The 12,886-nt window shown below is 28.1% G+C and overlaps 1 protein-coding gene across 2 annotated transcripts in view; it reads right to left on the bottom strand.

Moving 5' to 3' along the window:
* Positions 1-5,393: 5,393 nt before the first annotated feature.
* LOC129968240 (potassium/sodium hyperpolarization-activated cyclic nucleotide-gated channel 2-like) overlaps positions 5,394-12,886 on the bottom strand; it is a 95,210-nt gene continuing 87,717 nt past the window's right edge. For both annotated transcript variants that reach the window (XM_056082099.1, XM_056082095.1), the window contains exons 9-11: positions 11,513-11,659; positions 10,255-10,498; positions 5,394-8,369 (exon numbers count right to left, since the gene is read on the bottom strand). In XM_056082099.1, the coding sequence (XP_055938074.1) occupies positions 7,855-8,369; positions 10,255-10,498; positions 11,513-11,659 (906 nt within the window). In that variant the 3' untranslated portion in view covers positions 5,394-7,854. The remainder of the gene's footprint in view (positions 8,370-10,254; positions 10,499-11,512; positions 11,660-12,886) is intronic.

Below are 12,886 nucleotides of genomic sequence, written 5' to 3' on the forward strand. Positions count from 1 at the left end.
GTAAAAATTTAATCAACAAAATTTTTGATTGAAGAAATAAATAATAATATAATTTTTTTAGATATTCAAATATGCTTAATATTGTGAAAACAAAAATAAATAAATAAATAACAATATAAGTCTCCAATTTAATATATGTTAATGTTTGATTTAAAAAAATATTTTCATCAAATAAAAAATGGAAAGAATATATACTTTTACATGGTACAGCATTGTTGATGGTTTTGCTTTTCTTTTAAAAATATTCAGATTCAGAATTATAATGAACACCTTAGATAAAATTAGTTTTCACAGCGTGGATTTTTTTAAAATAAATATTCTACATCATACATATTTTACCAATCTTACGCATGTTAGAATCTTTCTAACATTTTTATGAATTCATTAAGAATAAAGATGAGATATTAACAAAAATTTCAAGTTACAGCTTATAATCGAGTTTAAAATGGATTAAATTCGGGAGAATTTTCACACATTGAGAAAAAAAAATTGGTGTAGGGCAATGACATTTATCTGAATCAGCAAACTGTAACTGTAAAAAAAAAAAAAAAAAAAAAAAAAAAAAAGGAGGGGTGCTCTGGCCGGCGGTTAAGGAATCCAATGATCCAAGATACAGAAAAAATAATTTCAACTTTCGGCTGTAAAGAGAATAAGGAATCAATTTACTTTTTATGCTATGAATACTCAGAAACAGTACAATTTTTGTATTTCTGTGATATCATCCGTTGTTTTCAGAGAAGGATCGAGAAGCAGTAAAATCAATGATAATAACTAACTGATTTTGTATTTGTAATCTATAAAAAGTATGTTCGGTGTTTAATTGCTTAATTCATAGAATAATTAAGCAATTAAATATTTAATAATTATAATTATTGAATATTGTTCCAATTCAAGTATGTTTTAAAAATTAGGGGAAATTAATGAAATTAAAAATAAAGTTTGCTATTTACTTAATTGACAAAAATAAAAGTTCTGAATGAGGAGGTGCTGCCATTTTATAATTCATTCACTGTATTGAAACGAATGACTTGTACTCTAAAACTGTCCATTCACATTAGCACAAAATGCCAAATGATATCGTTATGATAACTTCACAATATTTTACAGCATTCAAAATGTTGAATAAAGTCGTGGAGATATCTTACAATATCTTGTACAAATAGGGCAAACAATTTTTAAGATTATATATTTCCTATTATACATTTCAAAAATATTATTTATACAGAGGCTATGCATAAATTTCCGATTCCAGAAAAGTAAATTTTATTGAAATACAGGTTTTGAATACTAAAAAAAACATTTAAAAAAGTGTTCGAATATGAATGACTTCATCCAATTTTTACAAATATTTCAATAGTTATAAAATATTGAATCAGACAATGTACCCGTAATTCATGAATGTTTATTTATTTTCTTCATAATTACTATCAACAATGCCAAACCATGTAAATTATTTTTTTAAAATTAAATAATTTTAAACATAATGATTGTAATTTTTGCATATAATTGATTTCGATTTTAAATCTTGAATTTATAATAAACACTTATTTTTTAATACAATATTAACGCTTTATAATTATGAAGGCACGCAAAATATGAAATAATTTAAATGAGAAATAATGTGTGGAATTTTAGTGACATATTGACAAGTAAGGCTTGCAAATCACTTTACCAACGTTCTTTTTCATTGCATTCCGTACACACATTTCAACATTTTCAATAATACGTCTTCATCCATACAGATATATTTCAGTCAGACATAAAAACACTCTCGACATAGATATAAACTTGTCCATGCATAATATTTAATCTTTATAAAAACATAAATTTTTTAAAACTTCAATACAAAACATTCTTTTAAACTGTATTCGCATCATACAACAAGATGTTTGCAGTCATTTCAGTTAGATATCTATCAGGTGAACACATTTAAAAATAAATATGATTTTCATGTTATTGATTCATATATCAACAATAAAAAAAAATCATAACCAGGTTCGAAAACTTGGTAAAAATTAATGCAATAAATTCCTTTCTTATAAACAATGCATCAAAATTACTAAATTCATCTTTTGCGATTGTCAAAATGACAATTTAAAATTTATAATCAGAAAAAGATATGAAAATATACATTTCAAACGTTCAGTTAATCTCACTGCATTAAAAAAAAACTCTAAAAAGATTTTGTTACTGATTTTTTTGTGTGAAATTTTGAATTTTATAAAAAAAACCTGCATTCTTCCTGACTTTTAATTTAGCCAGCTAGCTGAATACCCAATACATCGTTGCATTAATTCCTGTATTAATTTATTAATCTGAATAAAACGTGACTTAATTCGTGGTATTTACTGATCATTTACTACTTTTTTTTGCATAAGATTTCTTGCTTACTTATTAATCTATATATTGCTAACTTAATTATGAAAGTAAATACAAAATTTTCCTTTATATAAATAACAGTAAATTTTACTTCTTAAATACTCATTGAAGTTTTCGTTGTGTGTGATGAGTATAATTGAGTTAACCTGAATATAAAATAAGTTTTGGCGCCCATTTCTTGACACTTATACGCGATGACAAAAAATCTGTTCCTTCTTTCATACCACATGTATAATAACTTTTATATAAAATGTATTTGTGAAATCAAATATCTTTTAAAAGTCAGGCATTTAAAAGAAATATTTTTAAATAACAGTGGGTTTCAGGAGATGAAAGATCTTGTTTAGCAGAATTTTCTGATTATCAGTGTAATTTTTATTGCCAAAATTAATTTATTTGAAAATAAACACTGTTAAAAATTTATACAAAATATAATATACTTTTTTTTTTATTTTTCGCTATAATAACAGAATTTAATATCGTCGGCTAAATTTCAAGCATTGAACTTCGTATTTTAAAATTTGAAACAGGGAAAGAAAAATATACCCAATAATAATAATAAAAAACAACAACATTATTTTTACTATTATTAAATAAACATTTTTTTAATAACATAGGCTCCGAAAAGATATTCTTTAAAATAACATAGGATCTCAAAAGATATTCTTTCAAAGTCCAGAGTTCAATTGGAAATAAAGAATTATTTTGTAGTGATGTATTAATTAAATCCAATTTTGAGAGAATAAATGATAAAATTCTTTATTTTTTTCCTAAACAAATTCTGTTAATAATGGCAAACTTTTTAACAAAATATTTAATTTAGTTTTGGGTCATCATTCGAAATTTCAATACGGAATGGATGTTAAATCATTCTAAGCAATCAATATTAAACAGGGCTCTTCTTTTTCAATCTTTTTTATATACTTTTCTTTCAAGAATATTAAACAGTTATTCGTATTTAATTGTAAGATTATTTTTAAGATTTTATTTTTCCATTTTCTTTGCTAGTTCGGCATTTTTGCTTTAAATATGTAAAATATTTCACCTGATAACCTTTTCTTTGAAAGATATATGCAAAGCAATTTTAGAATGTAGCATTAAAAAAAATCTTTACTCTCCAACACAATTATTTGCACATTATTCTAATTTGAAGTTTGAGAACTTGTTTGCTCACATGTGCTCACATGTTTGCTGGCATTTCAGGTATTATTTGTCCCACATTGATGAATGAAGCCGAGTTTCACAATTAATCAGGAATTATTTACATTAAATTCATAAAAAAAAACAAGAACTATAATTACACGCTCATCATCTCTGTCTTTATACTTTTCGTGTTTTCTCTTTCATTATAAACAATTAATTAATGTGTGACGTATATGCATCCTTTAACAGCTTGTTCATTGAAAAGTTCAGCCCGACGCACATCTCTTTATATGATTGAAAAAAAGATCTTTTTAATTTCAGGATATTATAGCTTCAAGTTTAAAATTAGTTTATGATATTGCCTATAACTATTTTTGGAAAAAAGAGGATTCCTTTGGCGCATCTAGGTGTATCTATCAAAACTGCCATTTAAATGTTAAAATCAAATCGTTCTTATGCTCAAAATATAAAAGTATGGCAACTTATTGCTCAGATCTAACCAATCAAATAATACTAAAATATCCTCTTAATTCTTCGTTGTATTACTTCTACATTTCTCTTGTAATATGGAGCCTTAAATTAGATAAATAATACCGAAGTCAATATATCAGAAAAAAAATCGTTCTTCTTTATTTCTGAAAATGAATAGTTTTAAGTAATATGTTTTCTTAAAATGATGAATTTTCCAGTTTATTGAAATGAAAGTCTTTAAATTAAATTTTTTGGATAATAAAATGAAATTATTAAGAATAAATAATAAAAATTCTTAAAAAATAGTAAATTTTGAAAATAAATAAAATGCTTTAATATATCAAAAATATTTTTTAATAGATTTCAAACTTCTAATTAAAAAACGATCAATACTCTTATAACTCCTTTATGGTTCTCTGAAAACTGTGCAAAATTGTAACAGGTTTTATCGCATAAAAGTGTTTCAAATGTCTAATGGATATATATTTGAAAATAATGTTCAAAATAATATGAAGATTAAACAATTTTATTAATTAATTCATAAAATTCTTTTGCCATTGATTGAATTTATATTAATTTTCATTTATTAAAAAACTTGAAACACATAATTTTGCATTGAAAGAAAAATATTTCACACATACCCTTAAATAAATTCACATTTTATTAAATTAAATAAATTATATAATCTATTATTGATGATTAATAGCTTCTATTTTATAATGAAAAATTTGCATAAATTTATTGCACTAAATTAAATAAGATAAATGAAGAAATAATTTTTATTAATCATTCGTGCTTTCTCTTAAGCTCGAGTTGCTAAGACCGAAAGTTCTTATTGATTTTAAATTTATTTTTAATAAAGATGCTTTTATCACAAGCATCTAACTTTCCAGTTGTGTAAATATTTGGCAATAACAAAAATCAGAATAAAGTAGTCTCGTAATGGTTTAATTCGAGTACAGGGAGAAATAGAATAGTATAGTAAAATGATGGATATTTTATAATTCTAATACATTTTTTTTACTTTAAAACTTATGGCGTTTGAAATGGAAATAAAAATAATTATGTAGGCCGGAAGTTTTTATTTTAAATCCCATCTTTCTATTTAATTTTAAGTGAAAATAACGTTCTCCTGAAAAATGCTAAATATTGCCATGATGACAAAATCGAAGTTAGATCTAAATTAGTAAATACATAAGATTGGTAAGATTTTCAAACAAATTTTTTCACATTTTTTTAAAAGGAAAGGTATTTTAAGCTGTCAGAATTTTGAAATGAATTTTTAAGTTCGCATTTAAAATAGGAAAGTAAATGAATATTCATATTATTGCCATTATTTTAGAAAATAAAGAATAAAAAAAGAAATATGATTTTTCTATATGACTATATTGCCAGTATTGTATAGAATTGAAGGATTTATTCTAATTCATTCATTTAATTAAAGTTCTGCTAAATTTGATTTACTGCTGAGTAATAGAATTGAATTCGCTATCAAAAATGAAATATGAAAAATGATTTTTTTAATGATTTTTGAATACTGATGAGTTATAGACAATAATGGATAACATTTTGCTATGTCTGGCAACCTTTACAGATTAAAAATATCAAAATATCATTTATTGTCTGAAATGAGTTAAAACATGAACCATGAACTAAAAGTTTTGATATTTCTAAACATCACAAATTTGTGGTCGTTTACTTAAATCATTACAAAAAAAAAAAAAAAAAAACCCACCTTTTTTTGTATTTTAGGTTGAATATATGAGTATACAGTAAAGGATAAAAAAAAAGTATTGGCTTTTTATTTTTTTGTCGGGGGCATTCTTGAGCATAACCATCCATTACATTTTTCTTGCCATCTTCCTTTTGTATGCAATCTCACTGCTATTGAAATTAAATTTCCTACAAAAATAAAATTCACATCGATGGCTGAAAAAGGCTAAGCTCATTACACTGGATTCCATGCTAAACTCCTACGGACTACGCAGTACCTAAAATATATAATTCCTAATCTACAAATCTCTAACAATAATGTTTGATCTCGCATTACTTCTTTTTAAAAAAATCAAGATGAGTTATTTCATTTCTTTCAAAATCATCTATGCTTTTGTGTGAATTTCTTGTCAATAGATGAACTACTGATATGGTTGATGAAAAAATTAAAATTTCAAGCCGCTTTTTTCTTCTATTGTTTCGTTTCAAATCAAGTATATAATGAGTATAAATAAGATTAATTTAGATTTTGAATTGAATTTTTGTTAAAAAACAAAACAGGAAGGTTTAAATAACAGTTTAAATGTTGCTCAAAATATTAACAATAATTGGATAAAATACAACTTGTAAGTGCACATGCATTTTTTCCCCTTAATTTATGTAAATTCTTTGACAAGAATAAAAAGTGGAGATTTCCCCATATATGTTTTTTAAAGACATATATGACAGAGAGAATTTTACAGACACTTATTATTATTTTTTAATAAAGCCTGTTGACGTGTCAATTACTGAAATAAAGTTATTTTGTGTGCAGAATCTGTTAATACACGAAGAACTGAAAGTCATTTTAATGTAAATTTATTTTTTTTCTTCTGCTGTCTAATAGATACGTGTAAACTTGGAATTATTAGCTTGTTCCATTCACAAAAGACAATTGTTTATTATCTTTTTCGAATCAAGTTCTATGCAACTGGATTGGTTGCACTTAAAATAAATTGAACCTAATTAAAAAAACGATATAACTTTTTTCATGAAATTTTCTTTCTAGAAATATAATACCCTATTCTTCAAATAGAAATTATGTTTAGAAGGACAATTAAACATGTATCTTGAGTGCGAAAAAAAGAAGCAATGCGAGGCTTTCACTAAGGCCTTCCGACGAGCTGAAACACAGCAATTTACAACAAATAAACATATTATTTATATTATTCTATCCGTATAAAAATTTCTTTTTCTATAATTCACATAAGTTCTTTTTTACAGAGCCGTCACTGTCCATCGACGACCGGCTTCTACGTTGATTGTGCATTACGTAAAAGTCGTGTACAGAAAAAAATAGATTCCTATACAATTGGCTATTTTTTTCTACAGCTATGTACAATCTGCCACAGAGTCTCTTGCTGTGACATTTTTATATGAAGTTTGCACCACCGAAGGGATTCGTGCCCCACTCGGTCCACCACATGCCATTCTTCGACAAAGCCACATTATTTTCAGATGGCCTTTGGTGTGGCGTATCACTCTGTGATTCATAACCCGCGTTTTTCATCGATACATTGCATTTCTTTTCTTTCCTTTCTCTTTCACATTTTAAAGGAGAATGATGAAAACGAAACTGTATATCATACATCGAATGGTATGTGTTTCCTGATGAAAGAATTGAAATTTTTATACTAGTGAAACGAAATATATATATATATATACATAAATATAAATAAAGGCGATTTTAAAATTTTAACTTTAAAATTATTTTGGATTTCTTATTTAAGTGTTTAAATTGTCACTGTCTACGACAGATTACTTTAAAAAAAATAGATATGATATTTTGATTCATGAAACTTACTACATAAGTGTTATAAAGTAAAGTAACATAAACTTACTGCTTTATGGTCTAGAATTCTGATTTAAAATGCTTATAAAAATGAGTGAAATCTGAATATTATGAATTAATTTGAATGATTCGGCTAAATTTGAATGTCATAGTGAGCTTTCGAAATGCTATTTCCTTTGCTATCATTGCTACTTCGTCAACGGGCGTGTGGATCTTAGCCAGTGGCTACTAGAGAGAACAACCGAGTGAGGCACTCGCTCACTTAGGGCCCATCTCTTCTGAGTTCAGAGGGGTGGTAAAAGAGGCACGGTGGTTATTCACGGCCGTAGCTGACCGCTGCTGTCCGGCGGCGCCAGACTCGTCGACTGGTAAAATGTCTCTGATCGCTGCAGACAGCTGGATTCCGGCCGCCCCGTCTGCTCCATGTTATTGAAGCAGCTCTCGGACTTGGGCCTCGGCAGGGCATTGAACAGCGTCTTGGGCATTCCCAAGGAGACGCCCATGGCCACTGAGTGCTTCTTGAGCTTCTTGTTGCGGAAGGGCCGGCTGTCATACTCCTCTTCGCTGCTGTCATAGTCCGCTGCCGGCTGCGTGGAGAGGATGGCGTTCACGGCCTTCAGGTCGTGTTGAAGGTCCTCGCGATTCGAGACAAGACTGGGGTTCTTGCCAATCTTGTTGAGGCGCTCCGCCGCGATCGACTCCATAGTACGACGCATCAGCGGGTAGATGTTCAGGACGGCGTTGAAGTGCTCCACCGACAAAGAGAACAGGTTGCAGTACGTCTCGGCGCGGACGCTCGCTACTCTCTTCGCATTCGTCAGAAGGCAGATTTCTGGAGAGAGAAAGAACTTATTTTAAAACACCATGACTCTATAGAGATAATTAAAAAAATATTAACCATGCTAATTTGAATTTATCTATGGCCTGAAATCATTAGAAAGATAAAAGTCTGGAGTAAGAATCTGTTGGATACATTATATCTAGTCAATAAAAAATGGGCTAGAAATAAAAGAAATCTTTTAAAATATTTTTCACATTTAATATTGAAATTGTTAAAATAAATATTAACTTTTCCAAAAAAGTAATATGATGTTTTAAAATTCTATAAGTATATTTGTTTTCAAGAGAAACTTACCTGAAAACTGTATAAAAGTAATACTCTTACCTTGATTGTTCTGGAACAGAATCGGCTTTTGCTTATTTTTTGGAATCGTATCTTTTCCCCAACACAAAAATAATGAACTTTTCCATTATTTATTTAAATAAATATTTGAAATCATTAGAAATAGAAACAATTCGAATGAAAATTTTTTATTTGACAAGCATATTTTTATAATTCTCTGATACAACTGTTGACTGCTTCAATTGATAACTGTTTTATGCTTTGAAAATGCACTGAAAATTAAAAAAGAAACTAATTCAAATGTTTACTGCATTATTTTTAATAATATCAAGTCAAAGAACTAGTTTTGAGCTTTTGAGATATTCGAAATTGTTATATCAAAGATATCTACAACATACACACATCTGACTAAATTAGTCATGATGATAAAAATGCTTATAATTTTGCGTTTCACTCAGTTTTATGAATTAATTGACAGTTGTTTCTTGCACTGGATAAATCTTTAAAAAAGATAAAATCTTTTTCAACACTCAGTTCCAACTTTGTATAATGCCTATATCAATAAATATATCTAACTAATGGAAGATTCAGCAGAGGAATGTTTGACAAGTTTTGAACAATAATATCACGTTGGATATAGTTTATTTACTGTATGGATGGTAAAACAGGAAAAAGGTAAAGAAATAAACATCGGTTTCTGTATTACACGTTTATAAATGCTATCTTGTATTGTGTGTCACTGATACAGCATTAATATGAACAAAAATCATCAAAAATTAATATCTAAAAATATTACCCATATATCTACTTAAAATAGGAGAATGGTCTTCCCGCCATAATAACTGGTCTGATTCTAATAATTTTTATTTCATGTCGAGCTAGATATGGTAGTATTGATAGTCAAGACCTCACCACGAGTCTATTTTAGAAATAAATTTTAAAATCACTACTGCACTAAACATTCTCCAGGAAATGTATCTTCGACAGAGTTCTCTAAAGCCTGCCCGGTATTTTTTATTTCACTTGAAAATACAAAACCCCTATACATTAATGATCACTTACCTTCTAACCACTCCATTTCTGAGAGAATTTTAAAAACCTTACTTCACTGTATATTTATTCTCTTTGGAAGAAAACTTTCACAATGTCCAATAGTCGCAGCCATTATGACAGTTTGGCATATTTTTATTTTATCACAAAGCTCACGATTTTTAGATGCATTATCAACAATCGCCTGTCCACTACCACCCACCAGCTTCAAGAGATATCGCAAAATGAAACTACGGCAGATTTGCGGCAGATCACCATTTAATTTCGTCTCTTCTCAAATATAGTTGATTAGTTGAATGCTCTTTGCTCATTCTGCAAGCATGATTTCGTTGCAATAAAATACAGTTAATAAAGGTTGGCATGATTAAATCAATACTATTCATATGATGAATGGTATCAGTCAGTTTATATTAAATTTAAAAATAACTGCACGAATTAAAAGTATTCTGCATGATGTACTTCCACCTTCAGCAGAAAAAAAAAAGTGATAAATAAACAATAGAAGACTTTCATTGTAATATTAAGCGTGTGAATTCTCGCTTACCTCCGAAGTAGGACCCATCGGAGAGGCTAGTAGCTACTTCCCCATTGGACATGACGATATCGACAATGCCCTCTTGGATGAAGTACATTTTCGTACCGATTGTTCCTTCTTTAATGATAATATCACCAGGTTGAAACACTTCATATTTCAGCTTAGTTACAACGTCGTTCACGAAATTCTGGTCCGCGTTTGCGAAGAAGGGTACAGAAGCCACCAAGGAGCGGCAGTTATAGTTGATCACATCCTACATTTAAAAAAAAAAAAACAAATGAATCAACACTTAAGATTTATAAAGAAGGATCTGAACAAAATTATTATGTTGTTTCAAAACCTTTGCATGCTGTTTTAAGACTATTTGTTCTTCTGTTGATTCTTAAATGATACTTTTCAGTTTTCATTTGAAAAAAGGAAGGTTTCTGGCATCGCAGCCGTTCCGCCTGAAAATATCTGGCCTGAAGTTTCCATGATTTAATGAGCACCATTTTTAATATTTCTTGTTTTGAATATCGTTTAATATCCCTGAACTATAGATGAAATCATTTGTACGCTTAGATAAAATAAAATAAAGGAACCAATTTAATTTTTTAACTTTTTAAAAAAAGTAATATTTGAATTACTTTTAAAACTGCTGCTACTTTTTAAAAGTACTTTTAAGTGATTTATTATTTTAACTACTTAGGAAATTTCTTGATTGTTTCTGCTAAGAATAGAAATAAAGCCAATGTATTTTAAGGCAGAATCCTAAAAGATATTCCCCAAATCACAGATATTTTATGTTCGAAAAGATTTTTTTTTATTCAATTAAATCAGATAAATATAATATTGAGTTATAATATGTTTTAGAATTGAATGAGTTTTGGAAATGAGAAAAAAAGTAATAAAGATACTATAATTCTTAGGAAAATTATGATTTGATGATGCTGGTATACCATTCGTATCAATCATTATAATATTTCAAAACATTAATTTTTTATAAGTTGTCATAGGTGGATTTGAAAATATAAATCTTTATCCGCAAATGATTTGTGTTAACAGAAAATTTACTAAATTTAGCACAATTTTCAAATAAATCCTTATATAAAATAAAATAAATAGCAGACCTTAAATATGATATCTTACAATCCGATAGATGCCATATCTGGCTGCTTGATTAAATGCTTCGAACCTCCAGATCCAATACCGAGGCAAAAATATTGATTATGGCGATTGATTTAACACTGACTTTTTGTAAAAAACCCCAAAAGTTAAACAATGTTACCTCTCTAAGTCTTTCGGAGAGCTCTGATAGTATTTCCTCTTCGTTGAAAAACTTCCCCTGATACCTGTGCTCAAAATATGTAGTAATTCTGTGCCTTAACTGCCTCGGTAATTTCCTATATGCCATGTACTCTTCCACTTGTTTCAGCTAAAAGAAAAAAATCTTTCATTGCAAATAAATAAGTAAATAAATAAAATACTTTTAAGAAGTATTATAGGAAACAGAAAGTACGTAAATATATAAAAGCGTTCTTAAAAATTTGCAGCAAATACTTTTGATGCTACATTTAGGTACATGCGAGTCATCAAAATATGCAAGTTGACTTATTTTAATTTGCAAGATTTCGAATTTAGAAACAGCTTGTTATTTATTTTAGTGGCTTACTGCTTTACTGAAACGAACAACATTCCCAGAATGTATAATTTTTTTTTTATATATACCTGCGTTTTCGTTTAATTGTAATTACTAAACATGAAATTTCGGTTAAGCATGCTTGATTTGAATTGCACGTCTTTGAGTAGATATTATAGATGGCATGTGTTAAGTAGCACTCAAATAGAGGCGATTTTGCAAGTGCATAAATTGACGTATAAATTAAAAATGTTTTTAAACTGATTCTCGATTTTTTTAAATTTTTTTTTGCGCTGTAAATAAATTTCTGGCATGAATGTAGCATGAACATTCAGAACAATCATAACCGAAGTTTGTGCCATAAAAATTGACGCTGTTTACCAAATATTAATATGCAAGAGTTTTATACGTAAATAAGGATGGATATTAGTTAGAAATCTCAAATACTTATAAAATTCAACAAGTATGTGTGTATTTGCCAGTTTAAGGCAAAACATTATATCTAAAACAATTAAATTTGTTATTGCTTCATTAGGGAAATAAAATATTTTTTTATTTTACTGCAATCAAACTTGTTGCAATATAATTATAAAAATAAATAAAAGAACAGTAAAAATGTAGTCCAACAGGAGTAATTATTTCTTTACATTATTATCATTTTCTAGCACAATTCCTTGGTAATACCATTTTGTTAGTCTGAACTCCCCCCCCCCCTTTTTTTTTATCTTACTTTTTCTTTCTTTCTTTTTTTCCCCTTTTTTTAAAATTTTTCAGCTTTTGAAAAGTGTCTATCTTGAAATAAGATATAATCGACAAAAGCATATAGTAATCTAATAAAGCAAGATCTGAAGATGTAATAAAAATTAAATTCCTTTGTGTTTTTATAATTTGTGTGACGTTATTCAAGACATATAAGGTCTATTATTATCCTGCTAGAGGGATTCCCTCGATTGATAAAAGAAGAATTTTTTCGTTAAGCAGCCAATATTCTGTACCATTATTCAGAAGGAGGGGAAAGATTTA

The sequence above is a fragment of the Argiope bruennichi genome, chromosome 1 (genome assembly GCF_947563725.1).
Source record: "Argiope bruennichi chromosome 1, qqArgBrue1.1, whole genome shotgun sequence".
In the NCBI taxonomy this organism is placed as follows: Eukaryota; Metazoa; Arthropoda; class Arachnida; order Araneae; family Araneidae; genus Argiope; species Argiope bruennichi.